The 27597-nt window shown below is 43.2% G+C and overlaps 1 protein-coding gene across 2 annotated transcripts in view; it reads left to right on the top strand.

Moving 5' to 3' along the window:
- Window positions 1-27597, top strand: part of LOC118789758 (inositol polyphosphate-5-phosphatase A) — a 126086-nt gene that overhangs the window by 57164 nt on the left and 41325 nt on the right. For both annotated transcript variants that reach the window (XM_036546351.1, XM_036546350.1), the window contains exons 5-8: window positions 14698-14761; window positions 16252-16355; window positions 23431-23483; window positions 24273-24392. In XM_036546351.1, the coding sequence (XP_036402244.1) occupies window positions 14698-14761; window positions 16252-16355; window positions 23431-23483; window positions 24273-24392 (341 nt within the window). The remainder of the gene's footprint in view (window positions 1-14697; window positions 14762-16251; window positions 16356-23430; window positions 23484-24272; window positions 24393-27597) is intronic.

Raw genomic sequence — 27597 nt, forward strand, 5'->3', positions numbered from 1 at the left:
TTGCTTCAACCACGTTTATTCAACATAAAACAGATTTGTTTTCTGCATCTCCAGAGTTCTATTTTTCACCCCAGCTGTACTGAGAGATGCTAAGATATCTACTTTTTACCCACTAAGCTAAATGACTGTGTTACAGGGAATGAAGGTGGTGCGATCACGTCCTGTCGTTGATGGCCGTTTCGCCGTGTATCGGAACCTCTGTGTGAACCGCTGCGTGGGGTGGAAATGGGCTCTTAAAAGCATGAAGTAAACATAACCCTATTTCAGCGCTGCATATCTCCCGAGAGGGCTTTTAACGGAGCACAAAGGCCGCCCCAGTTTTCTGAACTGATGAAGTTCAGCAACAATGTCTCTAGTGTGAGACACTCCTCAAGTAATTCCAAACTTATTAAAGGGCCCTCTAATCAGATTGCCTGTTATGTTCTTTTAGTTAGATTCAGATCCTTAATTTTAACGGCGTAATCCGATTTCTGTGCTCCTGCGAGAAACAGCTTGATTTCTGTCCTGAGACTGCGGAACTCCGGGTCCTCCCTGTGTATGTGGAACAGCTTTTCATTGGCATGAATGGAACAGATCATCACACAGATGTCTAATTGCTGGAACGACAGGGATGCTTGTTGAAAGGAAAGGGAAAAAAAATCAATAATTTCATTTAATCCTTTAACATGTCAGTGGAATTTCTAATTAATTTTTCACTATTTAAAGTTTTCTGTGAAATGTAAAATAAAAAAGTATAAATTTTTCTTCCTAGGATTATAGCTATAAGGCTATGTATTTAATAAGTACATGCCTATAATAATGTTTAGAAATGAATTTGAAAATCACAACCATAGTCCTTCAAAATATGCCAATCTTTTTCATCAAAGTTAAAAAAAAAAAAAACTAAGGTGTGTTAATGCATAGATTTAATGGCAAACTTAAACTATTTTTGGCATTCATATTTATTAATATTGGCATTCGTATTTAACGTACTGTTACTGTACATTATTGTCTTTTTAACATTAAGTGTCTTTTACCTCATCAAACATTCAAAATGATCAAAATGTCACATTTCTACATACCTTGTAATGGTTGTTGAAAGCAATGGTGACTGACTTGCATTTCACAGCCAACCACACAACTATTATTTGAACACTAATCACGGGGGCACTTTAGTAGCTCAAGAAGGGTTACTGCATGCAGCATGTTTAAAAAAGGCTCACAAGGATCCAGAGTCCATAAGCAACAAATTAACAAATCGGTGACAATGAGCAAATTCTACCGTCATGGCACCTGCTGGTTCTGCTGTGGTGGCCCACCATACAATAGTGAGAGGGGAAACAAAGAATTAAGTGTCTGATCGGATGTGATGGGCACACAATAAGGAGAAGAACATGTCGACATTCCAGGTTCCCTTTGATCCCAATATGAGCAGGTAAGTGATCAGCCACTAGTTTGATATGCTGGGCACTGATCAGAGATCAGTACAAATTGTGCTGTGAATGTTCACTAAGGACACAGTTTTCACTTCTCCTTCACGACCTGTTAACGGAACGGGTCGCGAGTGAAGAGAACGCCACGGAATCTTCTCTGAGCTCTGCTCTTATATTGCCCCTTTTGCAGGCCAGGAGGAACCTGTTGTGGAATATTCTAGACTTCACATGAGCTCCCCACCACAGCCCCTGGTCTCCGAGAAAGTCAAAGCTCCTTTCAGGGGCCTGGCATAGGTCCGATTTTGCGATTGTGTTTATAGACTAAAGAACATCTGCGAAAATGTCTCCCCCTCATCTTTTCAGGGTACCATGGGTTTTTTTTTCCATAAAAAAGCATGACATAATTTCTGTTATCTGAGATTCGGGAGCCGCATTTACATCGACTTTTCACGCGGCCCGCGATGCACTGGAGTATAACTAAGCTAGCAACGGTGGATATCCACCATTTAAACCGGCCCGAGCACTTTACATAACTCCTCATTGCCAAGCATGCATTTTTACATAAAGACAAAGACACCACAAAGACTGACCCCAGACCAGGGCTCAGACGCGCTAACCGACGGGGTTGCGTGGTTCTCTGCCTTTCTGAAACGTCACGGTTCTGTGGCTACAGTTTATTCTCTCAGAGTGCACCAAAGAGGAAAATCTGCCTCTTTTTCTGCTAAAAAAAGATAAAAGATAATTCTGCACTACAATTTTTTTCCCCCGTCTTTAAAATTGAAAGAGGGCCTGGAAAGCATTGAATCCTGCCTGTTTCTGTCCAGCCCTCTCCCCCTTCCCCCCCAGCCGCCAACTCCCCAAAAAACATGTAACAATTTTTTAGATTCTTGGGGGCATGCTGCCACAATTAACACAACGATTTCTCCAGTGAAGTATTACAGTAAAGTTGTTTTATGGTACAGTGAGGGGATGTTATATCCGTGTCCATGGTGGGGGAAGGGAGTGCTGAGAAATAGTGCTGTTCTGATAAAGTCCTCACTGAAGGCTATAAAGGAGACGCAGATATATCTGAGCGCAGGCCTGAGGTGTAAAGCTGTGCGCTGCTGGACAGCGCGCATCCTCGCTGATGTAGTGGAGAAAGCGCTTCATCATCACAAGGCCAGCGTCGCCGCCGGCGCAGCGGCCCGCCCGGGAGGACGACAAAATCAAGCCGCTTTCAGGCTCCGAGCAATAATGGATTGCATCCCAAAGTGACGTCGCCTCGACAACAGCAATCCCATCATCCCCTGGGGCGGCGGCCCAGACCGGGGCCCCTGGGGAGGGATAAAGGAGAGAGACAGGAGTGTTAAAGCCTGCGCCGGCACGGGCATCTGCTGTGGAAAAGCGTGAATGCTTTACGCACGGTCACCCCTGGACCTGGCTGCAGATTGCAATTAATCTCCCGCTAAATTGTAGTGTTCCACAGAAACTAAATGTTTGTGTTTGTAAATGAACACTTCCATTCAAAAGTTGTAATAGTATGTCTGGCCACATTATGCATGCGGGACATACAGTAAGTTATCTTGTAACAAGATCCCCCTTCTTCCCTGATTTATTACCCACATAGTATATTCTTCATATTTGGCCGATAAAAGGCTGACAAACATTGTATACTGAAATGGTTAATAGATATTTTGTACATGACTTCAGTGCATTTTACACAGGGTTCTGGTGTACAATTCTGTATTTATAAAATGAAAATGAATAATCTTTTATTTAGTTATTTTTTATTTAACAATTTAAGTGTTTTATACATCAAGTGCCCTGACAGATCTCATGTTCCGATGGATCACCAATTAACTGCAACATTAGGACATCAAGTATGATACCAGCATTTATCTGTCAGCCTGGTGATGGTCATCTAACTTGATTGGTTCTTGGTAGGTCCAACCAAGAACTCCTCGTGTGTTTCATTTTTGTGATAGCTTTAAATTAAAATCAAGCTCCAACTAGCTGAGTCTTCAGTTCAAATTGCAAGGTCAATTTTACATCATCTCTTGGAGAAGTAGCTTGGGTATCACTGGAATGCAGAAATAAAATGAATGTTTTATTTAATCTGCTATGCATTTGTAGATGTGAGAGCTGCAATTTGTTTGAAACCTCTGCTTCGAGTATAAGCCTGTAGGCCAACAATGAGCATCAGACAACAAAAGGCGAAGTTCCAGGCCCCTGGCAATCAGCTGGAACGCCGGGGCGAGTGAAGTCGCTGCGCGTCCCCTCCTACTGAAGGGCCCTAATCCAATAGAATCTGTAACAGATGAACGGCTGAACCTTGGAAGAGTCCACATATTAAATCACATGATAATCTAGATTGATGAACATTCCATGTCAACATTAACGACGTTTCCAAAAGAAAAATCAATCGCATCTTGAATCTGTCATTTGCATAAGTATCCTTCACTAATGGAAATACCTTTTGAAAAACAAGCTGAAATTTTCTTTTTAATTATTGGACATCCATAGTAAAATATGATTTACATTAATAAGCATAAGTATATTAAATGCATTTTATCCCCGGCATCTGAAACAATTAAATAATGGGCCTGGCAGCCTTGCAGGGACAGAATGAGGGGAGTAATGTCATTTTAATTACTAATGGATGCCCCTATTGTTCTGCCTTTGATTTTTTTATGGCAAATCTAATAATACAGATAATATTCATCATCTCCATATCCTTTTTAAAGATGATTTGATTAGCTCTTTACAGCATATTTACTTAGAGAAAGTGGTTATTCACCACACCGGGCTTTTAAATCACTGAATTATTTGAAGATTGGACACAGAGGAGGGTAACTTTTTCAGACCGTTTCCCTCGTCATGTTTCTCACGGGGATGTTGGTGTGGAGACATCCAGAGACCTCTCAGGTGGGAGGAGCCGTGTCACAAAGGCCACGGCAGGTCGGAGCGAAGTCTGCATAGTTTCCGATGACGTCATGGTGTAGCGTTGCAGAGGCTGACCTGAGAAGGGGCTATCTCAGGCATGCAGTGCACAGCATGGAACTGTGGTTCAAGGCTATATTGGCTGGCTAAAGTCACAACATCATCACTGTGTGACAGCAGATGCAGCAATGGGAATAGCCATCTTAAGTCGCTGTTGTGTGTAGACAAAACTAGCTCAGTGTAAGTTAATGGTCATATGGGCACAACTCCTCATGCAATGAGCAAATTTAATTCATTTTAATATTCTGTGTTACCCTGTGGCTCTGCATCATTTTTACAGGTATATCTGAGAAGCAAAAAGAACCACAGAACTATGCTGAACTCATCCCCTAACACTGCCCCTGAAAATGTCGAGTTAAACAGCTGTCTCACAGTGGTACACAGTAGCTCCAAAGACACAAATAAACACTATATATGTGCACCTGTAAAGCAACTTCAGTGAACAGTGCATTGACATCTGGCATATAGTCCTTATTCTAAGCACAAGTTACAAATTTAATTGCAATGTTAAGGAGGAGTCAGAGTTTTGGCCAAGCGCATCCTTAAATGCTACTGAACTATGTTTTATTCTATTTCTATAGATTATCTGCTGGGTAAAAGCATTTACAGTCCAATGAAATACAGTGGAGCTCTGAAGCGACACCAGTAAATAATGCAGATTACCTCCAAAGGTCTGTATCCCCCTTCAAAACGGACTCGCGGATCTCCAAGGTCAGAGACGATGGCGGGCTTCGGTAATGAAGTGTCTGACTGGAGCTTTGCACTGCGCAGAGAGCGCTGTCCGCCGCCCTGCTCCGGCATTGATCCACCCTGTAAAAGGGCACAATTGAGGCATATTTAGTGGAAATGAGCTGCACCACAGTTTGACTCGGGCGTTTACGGCCACTTTTCCTCCACATGAGCGATTATCACAAAGCGATGGTATGGCGCAATGGCCCGGCGGTCAGCGCTCCGGCTTATTTCCACCTGCAAGGTGTCTTATTACGGACTTTTTTTCCCTACCGATTTGGACGTATTAAGGGATATACAAGAAAGGCTTCATTTATTGAATTCCACAGGTACAGCTACAGTTCAGTTGAAAAGCTGTTGCTGGTTTGGTGTACTGGTGGGCTGGTGTGGTCGTTAGGGAGAGATTGCTGTCATTTACCTGTCTTGCTGCATGTGTATTATAAAACATCAAAAAATGACAGAAATAAGCCTGCCACACAGCTGTTATAAGATGTGTGGAAATAATAATAGGAGCCAATAATTTGGGGTTTGTAGGTTGTCTAAAGCTTTCACAAGGAAATCCAAGAATGGCTTTCTGAAGTTACAATCTATAGTGACATAACAAACATAGCTTTACCAAAGCATAGACAGAAGATAGAAATCCCATGCAAAGGACACACTATACTACAAGCTACTCAAAAAAGAAACTGACACACAGTGGAGGGCAGATTGTTGCATATTGTGCAACAATTATTACTTTGTACATGTAGCTGTCTGTCAGATGTGTGCAAACTTTTAGCAGCTCGCAATCGGCATCAGAGAAAATCAGTGTTGGACAGAAAGCACAGACGCAAGAAGAAAGGCACCAGACTTCGAGACAATATGGAGTGACCTGAGAAACGGCTCATATTCATCAAGTTATGCGCTTGCAGTGAAGTTTTCTGATATCATTGGCCATTTTTGGAGAAGGTTGTGAGCATTCATATTCATACATTTGAAAATGGAAAGGTTTAGCAAATTCTCCTGGTTCTTCCTGTCCTTATGCCATTGAATGTCAACATTTGAGCAGTGCAGTGCCATCCACATGAATTCATACCCCTAAAACCATACATATTATAAATATAAATACTAATGTACAAACTTTATTATTTGACTAAAATAATAATGATTTATACTTTAACCTTGATAGCATAGCACAGGGCAAATTCAGATTATTCACAATGTCTGAATTTTGTTGCATTCATGTCAGGCCTGGAAGGAAGAAGTAACATGCAGAAAATCAGACAGCAAAACAGCCATATGTTGCTGACTGCAGCCTTTGCGATGTATAGAGGAGGTAGGAGCTGCATAGTTGGCTGCACTGTAGGCTCTCCTAATGCCTCAGTCTGTGTGACAGCATCACTCGGTGTTTAGATGGCAGTCTCTGAAAACAAGTACAGCGAAAGGCTCTGCCAACTGCCACAGTGCGCACTAATGCAGGTAAGCAGAAGAAAAGGCAATGCAAATGAATGCACCAGCTTCTTATTCCTTTCATGTTCGCCTTTTCCATTGTGGCACAAATCGACCATACAATACAGCGCAGACGGAAAGGGAAAGAAGAAAAAAGCGGAACGTCAGAAAGCCTCTTTAAACGTCTGAGTCATTTTATTTATAAACGTATTTATTTTTGTGGATTTTTATTGCCGTAATAGTTTTATTGCTTTAGACGCCGTGACCGTGCAGGTTTTGGGTTTTTTCTTTTTTTTTTTCCCTTCAGGAACGATGAACGGGGGCTGGAAATTGGCAGATGGAAGCATCCATTTCTCTGCTAATTAGGGGGTCCGCGAGCCGGAGGACTGACAGAGTTCAGCCGGGCAATGTACTGTCTGCCAGCTCCCATCCAGCGCGCTTTATAAAACGCTCTTTAATTCTGCGGCACAATATCATTAGCTTTGTAAGTGGATGAACACAATGGACAAGCAATTCAATTAAGTTCTACCATTGGATGTTGGAGGGGAGGCTAAATGAAATTAATGCACGATACATCCCGGGGAGCCGGGCCAACCTTGGGAGAGGGGCCGGATTGTTGGCAGGTCAGGCGCTGCCACCGGTTTGTCCAATTATTCCTTGTTTAGACCCATCCATAATATTTTTAAAAGAAAATAAAATCAGTGGTTTGTAGATCAATCACGCGGGGCGGGTTGGCCGAGGTTTTGGGGAAAGGGGGGGGGGTTAAAAGGATGAGGAGGGCAGCGGGCGTCGTGCCAAAAGCCGCTCCCGCAGAGGAGAGGATGCAGCGCCTTCCCCACAAACGCCCGGCGGGACGGAGCGTCATGCGTATCATCATCTTTGATTTTAGGGCTCAGTGCGGATGTTTGTGTGCGCTACGTTGACCGTCCTCAGCCCAGATGTTCCTGAATGAAACTTTTCTATGATTCATCTATCTAAAAATACCATTACAATGCAGGCCTTCACGCAAAGTGGGACTGAAGGACCTGGAGACAGGTGAAAACACCTTTCACCTGTACACAGATTCAAGCTGTTTTAGCAAAACATGCACAATCCACAAAGAGTCAATAATAACTTATTTGGCAGAAGTCAATATTCACTGTGGACATGAATACAGTAACAAAGTAACATTTAAAACAAGCAGGAACGAAGGAGTGAAGACCACAAATTGACACGTGTGAAGGTCAGTTTGTACTGAGCCATGAAATATATTGAAGGCATTGGTCACTGGTTCGCTGGTGGAAATGGAGGCTCTTCTCCAAGTTGTTTCAATCCAAATTCTGTCTGATACTCTACGTGTTCTTTGCAAGATCCATGTGACCCTAAAGTGTTACATCTTAATGAACTAGTGCACTTGTCCTGAAGGAACCTCTAACATGTATTTCACAATATTGATTAGTCTACATTTAATTTCCATGTGCACAAAATGATAAATAATATTTATGTCCTAAGTATTTTGTATGAATTTGTCAACACCATACAGTCACATGTTGAACAACACATGAAGAATTCCATCTCTCTGAGATACAGACTGGGTTGTTTTCCTGCCCAGAATGCATCACCTGTGTATCTACATCTGTTGTCTCTCATACAAGAATAGAGTCGCAAAATTCCTGGGGATAAACGCACGTACAAGGTCTGAAATAGATTGATCTTGCTATTTGTGATGGATGTCTCATCAGATGAGATTCCGGTACTGTTTTTAACCTTTGGTCTTTCGTATTGCGGTATGGTTTTAAAAGGATTCCTTAGGCATGCAGAATGACTGCTGTGAGCTTGCCGTGCACGCGGATTGGGGAAACAAGGTTAGGCTCAGTAATGTCACACTTAGCAGAAGTCAATAGCAGTTTAAATACGGCTTGATTGATACTTTTGTTCGCCTTCCACCCGCTCCTTTATGGAAGAGTCAGGCTGACAGGGCCTCATGCGAATAGGCACCGCTGGGCGCCACGGGGAATGATAGATTGCCCAGCATCCGGCTTGTTTGCAAACAGGAAAAGTGACAGAATAACTTTTAAGGGGAGGGTTTTTTTCTCCCCCCTCTGCATCCAGTCAGTTCTTCCACCATCCAATGAATAATAGACACTGTAGCTCAATATTGTGAATACTCAATCAATTGGACTGTGAGCTGTGGTTGGCAAACACATGCGGGTGGGGTGGGGGGAGAAGCCGCCGGGCCCCGCTGCCTGTGCTTCACCGCTGAAAGGCGCCGGCTCTATTGATGCTTTTTTTTTTCTTCCTGGATGTTTTCATTGCAGAGAATGACAAACACCCTGTTTGTGCAGTATTGGAGATTTCCTCCTCTGAAGGCACTCTGTAAGTTTGGTTCTTGAATAACAAGTGGTGTTCCACGGTGCTCTGCTCGGGTAGAGCCGCGACCCGCGCTTTGTTTGATCTTTTACTCAATCGACACAGACGCCGGCTCGTCGGAGTTCTTTTTGGAGGATCTGTGTGTTTGCGTTTAGTTTCCCAGACAGAAGTTATATTATTATTAATGTTATTATTATTATTACTACTACTACTATTACTGCTGCTGCTGCTTCTATTACTATTACTAATTTCTTTCTGACGACTTTGAAGAAGTAAACCAAAAATCTAGTGAAAACGCAAAATCTAAATATGGTCTCAGGGCAGTCCAGTAGCATTCATTTTACCATCTGTCTGAAAGGTAGCAGGTATTTGAGCTCATTGCGGCATGATTATTTAGTGAAATGATTCCCCCTGCGGGGCGGTTTCTGTCGTTCTCTGGAACAGGTCAACCTAGGGACAGGGTTTGCTTGGCACGTACCGAGCATTTCCTATTCAGTATTGGTGTGCGCTTGGCTCGTCCAATGAAACGTTCTCCCTGGGTTTCATTTCAGATACACCATGACCTTTTTCGGGATGTAAGAAGCTGTGTAAGTGTAATGCTAATGGTGAGGTGGAATAATGCAGAAATGCCCTAGGTGCTGCTGAAGTCACGCTATAATGAATGTTGTATGAGAGCCAAAAGGGGTGACCCGGGCCATTTAAAACAGTCCCAGAATTCTCTGCAGTGCCCCAGTGTCATAAAACCAGGATTTGGCAAGCCTTCTGTAGAATTAAGAAACGTACTCTCTAATGCACATTTTCTGCTATTAAATGTTGTTAGCATTTTTGAATGTAGTGAATAAACATGCAGTACCAGTCAAAAGTTTGGACACGTCTACTCATAGAAAGGTGTTTCTTTATTTTTACTATATTCCACATTTTAGAATAATAGGAAAGACATCAAAACTATGAAATAACACAAATTAAATTATGCAGTGACCAATCAAGGGTCAAACAAATCAAAGCTACCTTATATTTGAGATTTTTCAAAGTAGCTAAAAAATATATTTTAAAATTAAATTTTTTTGGAAAGAAATTCATATGTAGGCATCAACTTCCTTATTTATATTTGCCTAAGAAACAAATTTCAAGCATTTAAGCGTAACTCTTTAGTTCAAAATGCATTTGAATGCATGTTTCCCATTATCTTAATCAGGTGTGTCCAAGCTGTTGGCTGGTACTGTATATAAATGTTAAATATTGTACTTACACAATAGACAGTGCGTGTGATATTGTAATAAGAGTAGTGGGGATGTAGAGGAGGCACAGAAGCATGTGGAGAGAGATCCACTCTGACAGATCCGTGATGGACGATGCTTTGATTTAATCAGGGATTCCAGAATGTCAGCTTCCCTGTGTTTGCATCCATTAAGGGATAAATTGAACTTCACATCATTTTTACATATTTATCCCTTGTTTTATTGTAGCAGATATTGACAGATAAAGGAACGCAAAAATATCAAACGGCGCAAAATGCAATATTGATATACAGTAGTTTATATGGAGGGAAACGGGGAGACCAGACAATAGAGAAGGAGCTTCAAGCTTTCACATTGTCATTTGCAAAATGTATGCTGACAGAAAGGTTAGCAACTGGGTGCGCTGCGTTGGCTGTCTCAGTCCAAGTGCACTTGACCAGTGTGCACTACCCTGGCTGCCTTGGTTTAAGTGTACTTCAGTCCTTAGTGTGCACTACCCTGGCTGCCTTGGTTTAAGTGTACTTCAGTCCTTAGTGTGCACTACCCTGGCTGTCTCTGTAGTGCACTTCATACAGCAGAGTGCACTTTCGTGGTTTAAGTGTGCCTCAGACTTTGGTGTTCACTGCCCTGGCTGTGTCTGTTGCACTCTAGCAGTACAGAATGTCCTTGGCAGAAAGACCCCATGGTTTGCCCCCCAGGGCCAGCAGTGACTACACAGCAGTGGAGAAAGCCACACTCCTTTGGACGGCCTGTGTTCCCTGGGGGCGAAGCATGGGTCAGCCCGATGTAGAGAAATTATTACTTTTATGTTTGGTTTATGGCTCATTTTTCAAATTAAATGCAGAAAATCCATTTAGAGGTCAGAGAATTTGTACTTCTTTTCATGCAGTGTGGAATCTGTCCTCTCTTGTAGCTGAGAGGCAGTACGTTGTGAAGACTCCTCTGCTAGATTGCTATTTCTGCTACGCTCTGCAGTATACTCCACATACAGGTGTATGTTTTTCAACTGCTCGCAGAACATTAATTCCTTCTAATACGCTCAAAGATTGTTTTTGAAGCGAGAAATATGTTGCTGGGCTGGCCCATGTGGTGTCAGTGAGGACAGCCAGGCTCAGTCAGGAAAAGACTCTGTCCATCCAGGAACCAGATGGAAAAAAAGGTTTGCATTTGAACTGTCCAGCTCATATGCAGCTGCTGTTCTAAAAACCCATTTTACTAAACTCTCGAACCCTCACCCATCCTCAACTCAGCAGGGTATGTTTTGCTTTGATCTGAATCTTACAAAAACAAATGCATATACAGTCTCACAGCAGAGGGTGACATTAGAGAATGGAGCTCCTGTGTTGTAGTACAGTATTGTAAAACCTGTCTTTGTGGGTTGTCAGGGACTTATGACAGATGCATACAGTTGTAACATTTAAAGATGTTAAGAACTGGTTATCCATTAGGTAGGTTTTTTTTTTTTTTTCTGAACAATGCTTCACTACACAGAGCTTGTAAATAACACGCCCTACACACAAGCATATATTTACCTATAATCTGCAGTCAGATCCCTTTAGGCCCAATGAATTCAGCTGTTACTTGGCCCGGCTTATCTCTGCAGAATGAGTTGGCCGATATGACTCTGATAAGAGATAGCATTGCCAGAATGGGCAATAAAGCCCGGCTTTTATGGCGCGGTTATTGTCTTTCTGTCTGCAATTATAGGGATTACTCATTCCCTACCTCCTCCTGGCACAAGTGCCGCAGTTAATAGAGAGCATTTTACTAATGGGAAATTAAGTAGCACTCGTGACAGTTTGGTTTATAAATATGTAGAATATACTTTTAATTATTTCAAGTGAATCTGGCAGGTAATCAATAAAGTGGGACGTGACAAACATACGCTTGACATTGGCCATTGTAAAGAGGCTGGTAAAAGATAAGCACTTCCTGTCAGCGCAGACCTGCTCTAATTAATATTTTGAGCCTGTCATGTCTAATGACAAATGGATTAATTGCGCCCTGCTGGTATAATAGGCTCTTCATGGAGAGAGCAGTAGGAAGAGGAGGGAGGAAAAAACGAGCCGGTCGGTTTGAACTCTGACGTTAAATATTTATTAGAGGTTAAGTATGGATTTTTATGATTGTACAGATAGTTACTTAGGTGCAATTGTTTATCATTTGTTTGAAAGACAAATAATTGCGATTTCTTTGAAGTGATCATGTAAATTTCATTTGCGTTAATCCTGTTTGTTGTTGTAATGGAGTAATAACTCAGTGACAATTTTGAAAAGAGTATTGGTGGCATTTTCACAGTTAGTGGGTATTTTAACAGTAAGAGGTGATTTTCACAGTGAGTGGATATTTTCACCATGAGTGGGTATTTTCACAGTGAGTGAGTATTTTTACAGTGAGTGGGTATTTTCACCGTGACTGGGTATTTTCACAGTGTGTGAGTATTTTTACAGTGAGTGGGTATTTTCACAGTGAGTGAGTATTTTCACAGTGAGTGAGTATTTTTACAGTGAGAGGGTATTTTAACAGTGAGAGGGTATTTTCACAGTAAGTGGGTAATTCCACAGTGAGTGAGTATTTTAACAGTGGATGAGTGTTTTAAAGTGAGTGGGTATCAGATGCCGGTCAGCACTGATGTGCAGCTGCCTCTAGCCTTTAAAGTTAGCACCACGACTTGCTAACATATTCATGTAACCACATTCATAAAGCTTCCATGATCTTACCTTACGTTCTTAAACTTCATGCTGCCTGCGAATAACCTACTTTAGATTTGAAAATTGAATTCCCTGGCTGTACAGTATCTGTTTGTGCTCTTAATTCATAATTCCTCACATAAGTACTTCTGCATGCATTCAGTTTCAGTGTCACTTCCCAGGTTTAGAATGGATCATTCAGTCTTGGAATCCAGTTAAGCCCAGTATGAGGGGAAAAAAAGGACTTCATTGATATGATTTTCCTCTCCTCTTCCTCTCCACGTTTTTATTAATTCTGTGTTTTTAACTGTACCTGCTCACTGGCTTCTTTGCTTTTTCTCTGGGGTGTGTGTTAGAGGGAGTCTGGAGGTTTCAGAGCAGTGTGTAAAAGTGTACAGTGCTGGGTAGGTTAGCAATCTGGAACTGCAGATTAAAATACCGTAGCGATAGCTATCTATCTTGTATTTGAGTGTTTTGGAAAGGAAGCAGCTGTCAATTAAGTCGAAATGGCACTGTGAAAATGGATTTTTATTCTCTTTTTCATATAATTGTAACAGCACTGTTTTTATGGCATTACAGTGCCACTTTGCTACACACACCACTGTACTCTACACCACACATACATACACACACACACACACACACACACACACACACACACAGACAGAGGCATCCACAGACTGCTTGACTTTAAGAATACGCAAAAGCCCAGACATAAGCAGGCCCTTTACTGGCAGCTGTCCTTCTGCACTTGGGCGCTAACCTTGAGAGTCTACCCGACGCTATTCCTCGGTTTTTCCACCTTCAAAAGCAGGGGAAAGAGACAAAGGAGAGCAGTTTGTTTGGGTCACAAGGCAGTGTTCTCATCAATTAAATGCATGACAGTGTTTTGTGTTGGATGAACTTTTATGTCAAGGAGATGGGCAGGACCTCATGTTTGTGCTTTTGACAAATCAGCAAATGTTTAATCTCAGGATGCGTCTGCCTCTCATAAATAATGCAGTACGGGCTGAGCCAAAACTCGGCCTGCCAAAGAGGGCGTCTCTGCCACAAAGAGACAACAAAATAGAGCTAAATCCTCTCCCCTCTGAGCTACGGCTGTGGTTCTCTCTGTGCCCCCCCCCCAATTCCTCCATTCCAGGTCTTCTGTTAGAGCTTTATACACCCAGCCACGGCTGCTCAGTGAAACCTGTGAAAATGTGGACAAGTGTTACTCAGCGTGAGAAATGATGTCCAGTTGCATCCTGCTTCCCCCTGTGGAGAGGAGTGAGAACAAACACAGGGGCTGATCTCAGAGCAGTCTGCCCGCCTCACAAACGGAGGCGTTTTTTTATAGCGTGGATCAGGAAGAGAGGAGGGGAAAAAGTGCATAGCGAACTGTGAACTGGATCCAATCCCCTTCCAGGGCTTTTTTTTATGGGGTTTGTTTGTGAAAACTTTCTGAAATCACCATTGCCTAAGAACTTTAGAACCATTATATAATCCTTCTTAAGCAAATTCCATAGCCCAGCGAAATCCTCTCCTGTCCTGTATTTCTTGAAGTATCAAGAAGACATTTTCTTTTTTTTTTTATTCAGATTTTAAAAGCACTGCACTCAATCTGTTAGCCAGCGTAGCTTATATTGTGCTATATGTTTAGCCTCTGCAGCCAGCATGTTTGCAGATACTGCAGATTTTACACCTGTGTAGTGGACACTGTATATTTTATACATACATGTGTGCTCCATAAAACTCTGTTTCTAAGCATATTGCTGGACTGCAATGTGCTGCAATGTTCCATTTCATCCGACTGACTAGAAACACTACCGCAAGTACTGTTTTCCCTGTCTGTTTCGCATTTGTTTAACTTCATTTCACTTCTTTCTTTTGCAGGCACTAGGAAGTTGCTATTTTATCCACGAAACCTTGAAAAACATCCACCAGTTTGATTTTAAAGGTGAGTCACTCACTGTTTTTTTTTTCTCTCTCTCTTAACAAAAAGAGTCGTAACTCACCGCTCCCAGCCTGGCAGGAAGCCGTCTCCACTGTTTCAGCGCACTGCACGCAGTGGCCTCCCTGACTACCACCAGTCATTACCAGTGCTGTCAAAACCAGTATGGGGGTGGGGGGAGTGGTGGAAGGAAATGCTTATTAATATTAGGATTTAATTCATGAGATTTCTCCCCACAGTAATTGTGTATAGAAGTTATTGGACAGTTAAGCTGGACTCATCACTGGCCGGTGTCAGGGGGGACCGTCCCAGCGGCCTCACTAATTAAAGCTGGGATATAGAGGTGAAGGGAGGCGTGCCATTAGACTGGAGTCAGCATTAACGCGGTGACAGGTCACCCAGCGAAGGACGGGACGGGGGTTTCACCGCTGAGCTGCCCAGTGCTGCCGGCTTCTTCCTCATGGTAGATTCGTTTTGGAAATGAAGTGTATAAACACAGCACAGGCCTCGCACATGATGCGGGAATGTGAAGATTCACACAAGACCAGGACTGCTCTTTTGACCATTTCTAGCTCACAGCATTTTTGACTCCAAAAAAAGGGAGGTAGAGGGTGCTTTATCCCATTATAAACATAAACATGTACAAACAAATGTACACCCAGGCAAAGGTGTTCACTTGGTACCTTAGAGTCACAACCAGGGCAGCGTGTTTCTGCTAATTCTCTCCTGGGCCCATATGGTGAAAAACATGCTTCATCCAATTGCAGCTCTTCCCCAGGGTGGAGGTGTTTGCCATCCTGCTTCCTGGTCCTCAGTATATGACCCAAATTGATAGGTGCTTTTTTCCCTCTGGAGGAACCATCTCAGGAGATATCATGTGAGAGAGTGGCTTCTGTCCACAAGTGGGTTTGCAGCACAGTCTTAACTCATGTCCTGCCATTGGCCCCTAAAGGTGTGCATGCTCATAGCTAGGGCCAGAGCTAAACCCAGGTAAAGCCTTGGCTTCAGTGGGCTGAAAAGACCTGTTTAAAGGGATATTCTGGGTCTTGATGGGAAACCTGTGTAGCCAAAACAAAGTTCAGCTCTGTGACAAATGTAGCCTGTCAGAAGGTAACAAATACTGGTGATGTAAATTTCAGATACAGGTAATTATTCTACTGTCGCAGCTGACTTGGAATGAAAATGGGACACCATTGCAGTTCACCCCTCTAATAAGGGCACAGCATGTCTATTTCTCCTCGCTGCAGGGAGAGGAGCAATACGTCTTTCAGCCAGTAGATGGAGCAGTTGCCAGAGAAAGGCCACAGCTCCAGCCGCACAGACTGAGCTACTTGCCTTTCTTACTCCTCTCTGTCATTTCCTCTGGTGAAGCTGTATTATTAACACCGGCATCACAGTTAAATAATTATAATAATGCCTCTAATAATGTTCTCTGTATCATAATGTCTCTTACTCTCTCTCTCTCTCTCTTTCTCTCTCTTTCTCTCCCACTCCAGCCAAGAAGTACAAGAAGGTGACGGGGAAGGAGATCTACTCGGACACACTAGAGAGCACTTCCATGCTGGAAAAGGAGAAGTTCCCTCAGGAGTATTTCCCTGAGGTGGGTGGATGGGATGGTCCTCACAGGGTTTGGGTGCTGAGGGGTGCCTCTGGTGGAACGGAGATAGGGAGGGGACATCGGATAACACCAATGATTAAGACATCTCATAATGACCACAGGGTTACTACCATTTTACATCCCTGTCAGAAACAGACTCTATACTCAACATACATTTCAGACCTCTATTAATATGGTCTCACATCTGAAGAGCTTTTCAGACAGTACAGTAATCTGTAACTCTGCCTAGGAGCCAGTATCTGTGCACTTGTATTAGGACAACGGGTGTTTTTGTGATTTAAGAGTGTTTGCTGTGAGGTAGTATAAACACATTCTATTTATTGAACTAAATACATTAATTTTCAGTATTTTAATACATAAAAAAATCAGATATTTGTATGTGTATTGCAGCAACATAGTTTAAGTTTGCTTATTACACTTTAAAGAACACTTCACCAAGTGATTGGAAATGAAAAATTCTATTGCCAGTGAAATTACAGTAGTAAACTAAAAAAAAATACCATAAACTCTGCATATAAGAAGACTTTTCATCTAATACAACATGTTAACACTGAAATTCATTTTTTTAATAGTACCGCACAGCAATTTATATTGTGTGAGATTACAGTAGCTGCAACAAAGAAATTTAAAAGTCCAGTAGACCAGCGCAGCATAGCATACACCAGTATTATTCACTAGTTCAGAGACAAAATACTAAAAATACTGTTACGGATATTACACAGCACACTGAAGCACACACATTTGAATAAGGATATATGTACCATCCTTTTATGTGTCCCGACAAGGATAATACCACTTTAAAGACTCCAGTTTAATAAATGTAATTATTGAAAAGAAATTAGGCCAAAAAAGTAACCACATTCTCAGCTCTGAGGACAGTAACAGTGACATCATTGGGAAATAGGAATAAAGTATGTGGCAAAAGACCCATATTTGCTATGCTTTCGGTCCTAACGTACTGAAATGCCTGTATAAGTGCAGGCATTTTAGAGAAGTTAGCTTGAATCTGACAGAAAGTAAGTTCTGGAAGCTGTAGTTGTAGCCGTAGTTCTTGAGGTTGAGCTTTTCCGGCTAAATGTAATAGCTTTGTCTGTGGTGTCTATCATATCTGTCTGTGCTTTTACAGTGAGGTGCTGGTCATAGCGGCTATTTGTACTGCTTGTGGGTTTCATTCACATGAAGCACATGTTGAGAGTGGAAAGGAAAGGACATTCCCGTGTTGTTCACATTCAGATTATGTAACTGAGATAATAGGATACCTCCAGAAACTTAACATGGCAATACAAGCAAACCAGCATGCATCCATCTCTGTTATCCTGCTAGCCAGCCAACATAAAGCTGTTTTGCAGGTGACACGTTCATCATTACCAATGGTGTTATTAATAATAAATTCATTTCTAGGTGTTGGTAAGGTTTTGGATAAAGATTTTTTTTGAAAGATGTGCAGGTTGGTGATTGTGAGTGGGTGAGCGTAACACTCCCATCTCACACTTTATCACTGTAGCTGGTCACTCTGATCGGTGGCGTGGTTCTGGGCTGAGCTCTTCTCTCCTTACAGCAGCTGTGCTCAGAGCTCCTGCTGATAGAGTTATATAGACTGTCTCCAGAGTGACAGTGCTGGTGCCATCCAGAGTCTGCTGTCTCATCTGTTACCCACGCACCACCAGCCAGCCCACAAATATATGCAAAGAAGATGCATCTGGCCTTTGAGAAAAATCCCTCTTTCCGTTTCAGTTTTTACCCCCAGTTTTTCCCCCCCTCTGCATGTTTTAAGGTGATCTAAAACGAATTACACTGATTGAAGCGCTAAATGTAATTCACAGCCATTATAATCTCACGCGATGTGAAGAAAAACAAAACAACCAAAAAAAACCCTTGAAAAATTACAAAAGTTTTCCACTGATTTATGATTTGTCCTCGGCAGGGTTATGAATCTCGAATGATACCCCCGGGAGCAGCACTCTAGATAATGTTAGCCCATTTAAAAAGAGCAGATTTGTGTAGTCTATCAGGGCTGAGTATTTTTTTTTCAGCCCGTAGTGAGAAATTGGTTGTTATCATAGATCACAGATACTGCTCAAACCTCTTATGAAAGATGAATTAATTTCACTAATGCTTTAATGCAAGGCTCTCATGAGGAAGGCAGTCTGGCGATAACCTCTGTGCCGTCTCGGCTTCCTCTGCGCTGATTTATGTTGTCTTTTAGTAGATGAAACGGCCTGTATTCGCCATCCATCTACAACCTAAAGGAATCCTATTAACAGAGGATCTGGGACAAGACGAAATGCTGTTGCGTTGTGGGTTTCGCGCCTCCTGTTTTGCGTAAAACGCATGATGCATCAGACGTTTGACTGTCCGGGAGGTGCGAGAATTTAACTGGACTCTCTGAAGACTGTGAAATATATGCCGTGCCTTTTAATACCATGTAAGGAGCATTGTAAATAACTGAAAAAAAGGAGACTGTTTTTTTGTCACAGATATATATTACAGTTTGTTAGCTGGAGGATTTTGAGTCTAAGTGCAGCAGGTCAGTTTTGTAATTAGGATATGTTGTGAATTATTTTCTTGTTCTGTCTTCTGAAAAAGAAAATGTACGTAGCTGGAGGCTAGACTTGAGCGGGCAACCGTAGACTGAGTTATTTTTCCGCTGGTATTTTCTGCCTTTGATAAACTGCCTTACCTGTCTCACGTGTAGCTAGAGGGACATTATAGAGAGACAGGAACATCGCTTCAGTATCAGGCTAGCAATGAAACAAGGAGAAACTGTCCTGGTCCATCCATCACTCGCTGTGTGTGCGTGTTTGTGTGTGTGTGCGCTACCAGTGTTTACCGAAAGTGACTTCAGCAACGTCCGCTCTCCCACCTTCACCATCCAACCCCCCCGCAGCAGTGTTTCATGTTGTCGAGGGATTGCTGGCGTCCCACAGACCCGCCCACAATATCCCCAGGGGAGTGGGGCTTCTGTCTGGTGAAAATGACAACCCCTCCCAATATGCAAAACACATCAGAATTCATACACATCTCCCTGAGTTATAGCTCCGTGTTGGAGAGAGGGAGAGAAAGAAAACCTCCATTGTGAAGTGAGTAGGAAGGAACTGGCCAAAACAGGATCCACATATCTTTTGAAAGGTCGCCATGATAGATTTGGCCAACTGTCATTTCGATTTGATTTATAATTTCTTTCAGTGGCAGGTTGTGTGCTCTTTTTTTGGCAGCGTTGCACAGTGCTTTAAAAGCCTCAACAGGATATTTCACACCCAGTCATTTCACAGTACAGGTAGCTGTGGGGACAACTGAAGACATGGCTCTTGACTAGCTGTAACTGCCCTGTCTGGTGGGCTGATTCCAGTGCAGTGTAGTAATGGGAGGGTAAAGAGGTTATTGATCAGAACAGATTTGCAGCCCCTTATCCTGGATCAGTGTTTTAGGTGGATGGGGTCAGGGCTTGTGTGCGGGGGCTCGGCTGGGTTCAACCCACCAGCACCTACACATCTTAGTCGCTCCTGCTCCGATGAGTGACTGTAACCCGCCGTTTGTTCTACTTTAATCAGTCAGCACCCCCCCCCCCCCCCCCCAGGTCACTCCTGTAAAAGTCCCTGTTGGGGGGCTCTCTCTAATTTGATGTGGCCCTCTCAGTGAGGGCTGTGAGGATAAAGATGAATGGGGGCCCAGCACCGGGCCACATCAATCTGGGTTTGTGTGTATTACAGATTACTCACAGTGCATTTGTGACACCTGCCCTTTGTAACCCCTCCCTCGCCCGGTGCCTGTCCCCGGCCCCCTGCACGCGTTATTTATGGGTAGGTGGTCTTTCTGCCGAGATGGAAAAAGGACAGCGGATAAAATGAGAGAATATCCTTCAGGCCCCCTGGCCCTTTCGGCACGCGTGACATTTGTTAGGAGGGAAACGACCAATAGACACAGGGAGAGGGTTTATGGACTGCTGGACTTGCTACCTTTAATGAAAAATCCATTTGACAGTTTTGCCCCCTGTCCCCCCCTCCCCCCCCCCACAACCCCCATGCACGCCCCCCATGCTCTGGCCTACAAGTAGGAAAGCAGAGAGTATCCCCCTCCCCGATTCCTGTACCCCTTCATCAGTGTCAGTGCCAGCAACCCAAGGCTGCCCATCCAAGGTCAACCCATGTCACCTGTGACCCCTGTGACCTTCAGCTGAGACCCACCGCCTCCTGGAGGAAAGGGTGTGGTCTTGCATGGGTGGGTGGAACTTGTGACGCTACCCAGCAAGGAGAAATAACCCTGTCAGCAGGAGTCAGATGGTAGAAAAAACATGATTTCTCATTGGATGACCCATGTGTGGGCCTAAGAGATTCTGATGTCAGATTTCTCAAGACACTGATTTGAGTGATTTCAACTGCAGTGCCAAGAAGTGAGAAATATAACTTTTTCTTTGTTTGGGTCATCATTGAGACCACATAGGGGAAAGGGACTGTTACAATGACCACTAACCAGTAATAGGTTTGAAACATGCAGGCGCTTTCTTACATACTCCTCTGTTGGAAATGGTACGCTCAACAGAATGATGACTGAAGTCCTCTGATAAGACTGACAGTAAGGAGAAGCTTCAGTACTGCTTCAGTAAGGAGAAGCAGAACAGTTATCAGAGTATTAAGTAATAAGTGCTTTTTATGTGAATTACAAAAGCAATACAGTGCACTAAACAGTGGAATAACATCAGAAGAGTGAGAGAAGAGAGGTTTATATTCATTTTATGGTGTGATTTAACTGTTATGTTTTGGCATAAAGTTAGGATTAACCTTATTTAAATTGTCACATGTTTGAATATTATTAGTATTACTATTATAAGTAATTCTTATGAATTAAAGTATATAGTGTTTATGAAGATATCAGGTAGATCCATTTAAATATACAGTGTAACAGAAGCGGTCATTTATAATATTCTTTGTTGAAGATTTTGAGTATTATATTACTATATTATACATTTTCAGTCATACATTACTAAGAGTATAGAGAATGCTTGAAAAGAAGCTTATTCAGAAAAAAATATACCTTTCTGCCATAAGCTAATGATGAACCCTGGGTCAATTTTTCACACGGTGAGGAAGTCAAGCTGTCAGATTTGTTGTCAAGAAGGTGATTAATTCTAATGGTGTGATTGTAGTTAATGGCTCTTTAAATTAAATTTAAATTAAATCCCTCCTTGGAGTAATAAGAAGCCCTGCTTTAGAGCACTCCCTCAGCAGACACAGACACACACATACACATGCACAAAACACACACACACACAAACAACTGCCATGGCGCACGCCATTCAGCTGGGACCTCTTACTCTAGATGTTTCTGTTTTCATTAAGTACTTTATATTGATTAAGTATTAGTGATGATGAGTATTATCTTCATTCTTTATACATAATTTCTTTTTTCCCCCATTTTGTGTTGTGTCCTAGCACTGCAGAAGTGCTCTGTGCACATTAGTGGGAGTGTTCAATCAAAATGCGCTGTGATAAAACCGCTGAGATGGCCGGCCTTCGCAGGCGACGACCTCCGCGTCGGGGGGCAGGGCTCGCAAGGCGTGCCCACGGCAATTTGTCATGACGTAGCACGGGAAACCTCGCCCCTGTGACTCCCGACCCCCGGCCGCTTTTTAACTTGACCTGAGTGAACTTTGACCCCCGTGTAGGGGGAGGAGTCTGTTGACTGAGAAGGACGGAGGTGCGGGAGGTAGATATTGGAAAGGAAGCCACTCGTATCGCAGGGTATATGACATTAATCAGCAATGCAGCACTGGTCGCTGAACTATAGTTTCGTTGGTGTTGTGGGCTGAGCGCGTGTGCTGGTCTGTGCGGTTTATTCATGTTGCATTTGGGACACAGTTGGTTTCCACTCACTGCAGGCAATTTGGTCAGGGAATAGAACCCCTCACATACCTCCACAGTGCTTTCTGGTTGAAATTGTTCTTTGAGTCTTATATATTTTTCTTTTTATATTCAGAAAAAAACCGTATGCCTCTTTGCATTCTGGGAACAGGGAAGCTTGTTTTCCCACACATTATTGGTGAATTCAAGGGGAGAAAAAAAGAGGAATGTCCTTTTTTAATGTTTTGTTTTCATTATTTTTGCTCGCTCGTGTTTCATTTTCTGTCATTTTTTTTCCTCTGCAGTACCTTCACTCATCGGCCTTTTTTATGAATTGGCTGAAATCAGATTCAGTATGTTTGTGATTTGCCAAACTGAAAAGCTGCCGGTGCTGATGTGCGTTGCTCACTGACAGAGCAGCCTCATAGGAGTTTGACAGGGAGCTGTAATTAGGCACATACATTCTGCGGGCTGGTATGGATTAATTCAAGTATGCTAATGTAATTGAATTTGATACAGTTAATCTTGTACTAATGCAGATTGAAGGATCTGAAACGCGATCAAATGCCTCTCGAGCTTTAATTCACATCTGAGTTTTTTTTAAATAAAGTTAGTCAATTTGTAATTATGCGACCTAAGACTTAATGGCCTTATTCATCGCTGCAGTTTACTCCTCATTAGTGCATTCAGAGAGATTTTTTTTTAATTTATTTATTCAAAATGGAGATGAGCGCAGTACCAACTTGCCTCTCATTCAATAATGGCCTCATTTAATAATGACCTCCTCTACAAATCATGTGGCATGTACGAGATTAGGCATGAGATCCAAACCAGCTCTTGATGTAATAACGTCCAATTGGAGGTACTGTACTGTATGTTTCATGTTAAAATCCCAGCGAGGTCACTGCAGTTATACCTTTGAGCAAAGCACATAACCTGAATTACTTCCGTACCTATCTGTTTGTAAATAGGTTGTGTATATCTGGCATATTTCTGAGGCAGTAAATAAGGTCCTGTTATTCTCAGCGAGAGCATCACTTTATCCCATAACCATAGTTAATAATATTTTTTTGACATATTGTTGATGTAATTTTTGATGCACTGCATGTTTATTAGGTTGTGACAGTGTTTGATGGTGTGTGTGTGTGCATGTGTGTGTGTGCGTGTGTGTGTGTGTGTGTGTGTGTGTGTGTGTGTGTGGTTCTCTCTCTCTTCCACAGTGCAAGTGGTCCAGAAAAGGCTTCATCAGGACTCGGTGGGCACTGGCAGAATGGTGAGTCTACAGCTCCTCTTTGGTGTCATGCCTCCTTAAGCAGCCTTTTTCCCACAAGGCCTTGCGGCGCCTCAGAGGAGGGTCATCGGGATCCACTCCCGCCACCGTGCGAGGAATCGGCTCTATTGGATTAGACGTAATCACGTTAGTCAAGAAGTTGCATATGACAGATGACAGAAAACATTACATGCAATTGAACCTGTGCTGGATGAATGTCCACGTTCGCTCCCCTAGGGGAGGGCTGTAATCTAATAGAAGGATGACAGGAGAAGAAAGGGGATGAAACGGTAGCACACACTCTGGGCGGAGAGGCAGGGGATGGGGGGGGGGGGGGGTGCGTGAAGCGGATTTTGGGCGCACAGACAGAAAGCTCCTTTCCATGCAGTGCCACAGACTGCCAGTCCCTCGGGGTTTGTCATGCCTCAGTCTGGCTGTTTATATGTCACCCTGTGTCTGTACGTCTCTTTCCTAGTATGCTTAGCAGCACATCTTTTATTTTTACCCTGTCTCCATTCCAAAAATTAGCTCAGACATACAGGCATATTTTTTGTATTTTATTCAACTTTTAAACAGTAAGTTGTTTTGGACAGCCTTATATCTGAAGTACAGCCCGCCATCTCCCATCACTAAAAAAGATCAGAATGTTTGACTTAAGCCTCAAAGTAGCAAATTTGAGAAACGTTGAACACTGAGCTCTATTAATGTGAATGTGTGGGTGTGTGGTAAAACTGAGTGTGTGTGTGAGAGCGTCATTGTTACACACTCGCTTTCTGTTTGGTGTTCCTGCAGTGCCTTTGACCTGGTGAACATTCACCTGTTCCATGACGCTTCCAACCTGGTGGCCTGGGAGAAGAGCCCGTCCGTGTATTCGGGGACGCGACAGAAGGCCCTCGGCTATGTTTTGGACAGGTGAGATCCCCTACCTATGCTCTCTGGCACCTGTGTGCTGCCTTTCTTTTCACGAGTTACTTGTAAGTAGGGCGAACAGGTGTGCACACTCACGGGAATACAGAAATCTATAATTGGACAACCTACTGCATAGTCATTCCCACACCGAGAATGGAACGGCCCCTACCTGGTCACCCCCAGGCATAAAATGGAACAGTCCATGAGTCAGTTACTTCCCAGTCATCCTCTGACAGTGTAGATATGACAGTGTGACATGCCTGCCACCTCACACTAAGTTGCATGTTGTGGCACTTTCATTCGAGGAGACATCATTTGAACTCCTGTTGAGTTTGAATTCTGGATGCACAGTAACTTTTACCAACTCTGCCAGATCACTTTGAATAACTGTACACACAAATGGCATAATTAATGATGTTTTGACACTTGTAAAATATGAGCTTTTTATATATCAAAGAACATTTTTCTTCCTTTTCACATTCTTCATTTTTCATTTGATATGAGAATGGAGCAAATTTAATGGAAAGGGAAGTGGAGGTGTTTTAGGACTATGCCACCTTTTACTTTTTTTATAAAGCCATAATGTAAAAAGATTTATGTACATAATGAAGTTCGGAAAGGCCTTTCCTGTTGCTTACATTTAGGACTTTGACTGTTCCTTTTCCGCTTTTGTCATGGTGTGGAAATTGATTTATTTTGAAGGTCCCCTCGTAAATACTCCTCAATCAGAAGTGTAAGTGCTAATAATGCAGTAAGAGTCTGTTAAAAACGAGCCGCTGAGGGGCGACCCTCTTCGCTTCCACTCTCGAGCTGAGGAGGTAGCTGTGCTCTTAGCTCTTGCGTATGCCATTAGAAGGTGACAATGGTACAGGGTTTTTTGAGGCTGGGGGTGTGTGTGTGTGTGTGTGTGTGGTGGGGGGGTCCGGCATGGCCAGCGGGTCCGGACGCGGGGCGCACATCGCGCCTGAATCGCTCGCTTTGGGGGTGCACCTGGGCGCAGATCCGGAGCGCGGGCGTTGAAAACAGCAAGCCTGGGGAGGGGGGGTGGGGGTGCGGCACACAAAGGGCCCGCTTCTGTAGGACCAGTGAATAATGGAGGGCTGCTTTCACGGGGAGCGCTAACCTTTTGGCAGCCACCAGCGAACTCCATTCTCATCCGCCAATCTGCGGGGACAATGCTCCCAGGCTGGCTTTGAATGAAGCGATGCCACCAACAGTGTCCCCATTCAGCGGCCGGTTGGGAACCATCTTTACCCATTGTCTGTCCGCTGACTCTGTCCAGAGAGCAGGCAGGAAGAGGGGAAAGTGAGAATATCTATAGTGTAAAAATACCTCCCCCTCCTGCTCTCTCTCTCTGGAGCTCTAATCTCTCCCTGGGGGGGGGTGTTGCTTGCTACCTCCAGCAGTGCTCTAGCTGCCGTTCGCTGCAGCAGAGGGTCAGACAGGCAGAGGGGGACTCCTCCGCGAGCCCCGGATCCCTCTTATCTGCCCAGAGCCAATAATGCAGCTTACAGCCCATTGAGCTATCTGATGAGGCTTTTCCTCCTGCTCTTTTAACTGCTAAACGCTGTTTATCTCCAAAGCACTTCAAGGCCCCGGGAACAATGCTGAGAAGGAACACCGTTTAGCCAGCTAAACTCCCATTGAATCACATCAAAAAACACTCCCTTTTTCCCCTTTCTTTCCTCTTTTCTGTTTGTGTGGCTTTTCAGTGAGCTCCGGAAGGTCCTGCCTGGAATGCGCCGTGCTTATTTTTATATTTCTCTTCCGCTTTTCGCTCCTCCTCTTCTTGTCTTTCACTCTTAAATGGGAGCTTGAATCATGTTAGTCATTCTCTTTTTTTTTTTTTTTTTGCTTGTTCCCCTTTCTTAATGTCGCTAATTTTTTTTTTATTCTTACTTAGTATTCATGGAGCTCATGATTTAAATTAAGTTTTTTTTTTCTTTGCAGTTGTACATTTAAAAGTTGGTATTGCAGCTCCTGTTTGGCTAACTATGCTTTTGAATGGATTGAGTTGAATCAGGTTGTCTTGGTTAGTAGATTTATCTTCCAAAAAGGCCTTAAAATCTCCCCTTAAAAAACAAGCTCGGCTTTATTTAGTATAAAAGCCTCTAATTTGCTTAGTTACGCCAGGGTCTGAAACTGTAAACGGGCCCAGGATGTGATGTACTAATTCAGCGGCCTCTACCTCTGTTTGCCAAGCTCTGCGACTTCCTCAAATTGTACAACATGGCAAAGAGGCCGCAGAGTAAAAGAAAATAATAAAATCAACAAATAAATGTTTCGTTTCATTGGAGAGGAACTTCTTTTGTGTATTTTTGTTTCAATATTTTTTCTTCCTCCCTTTTGAGAATGACTGTCCCTGGTTGAGCAGGAACAGTTTTACATTACAACTGTGAAATCTGGACATAAAGACAGCCTTTGTCCCCCTCCATTATTTTCTCACAAATATAGTCCATTGTCACATAGCTGAAGTTAATTTGATCAACATTGGGACATTTAACTTTTATGTTCAGTCAAAAGGCTTGTTTCATGCTCATTTTCGGGCATTGAAAAGCAATGATTGGCAGAAAAATAATGTTGCCATTAACAATTCAGAGCAATTAGTTTCCCAGGGGGCCGCAATGGGCCCCACTGGCCACCACACAACAATTCTTTGTCATTTTATGGACGGTCATCAGTCAACTGTCAGCGTGTCTCAAAGACCCCTCCAATCTAAATGTTTCCCTTTCGGCTTTTCCCAGAACAGGCAGCTGAAAGAGCAGAGAAAGGGGACTCAGTTTCCAGGCAATAGACATGTTCAGCTGGAGGGAGCAGCGAATAATTGCGAGGAGATCCTCCATAAAGCCGGATGAATCTATTAGCGTGTGTGTGTGTGTGTGTGTGTGTGGGTTCGTGTAAAAGGATGTGGCTTTGAGAGCTTATTGTCACGTCGCTAATTACACACAGAACGGACCGTTGAGAACCAGCGCGGTGCCGTTTCATTTAATTGTTTTTAAGTGAAGGACGCCCCTGCTTTTTCTGTTTGTTTGTTTGTTTGTTTTCCCTAACCTGCATTTTTCTGCTGAAATGCATGCTGGGTAGGAGTGGGTGCTGTGGGTGGTGTGTGTGCGGCCTGTCGGAGGCTGTGATAGGGATCGTCCCCCGGGTCAGTGGTGAATAGGGGTATTAGTGTCCCCCGGCAGTGACTCTGTGAACTGCCTCCTCA

The sequence above is a fragment of the Megalops cyprinoides genome, chromosome 15 (genome assembly GCF_013368585.1).
Source record: "Megalops cyprinoides isolate fMegCyp1 chromosome 15, fMegCyp1.pri, whole genome shotgun sequence".
In the NCBI taxonomy this organism is placed as follows: Eukaryota; Metazoa; Chordata; class Actinopteri; order Elopiformes; family Megalopidae; genus Megalops; species Megalops cyprinoides.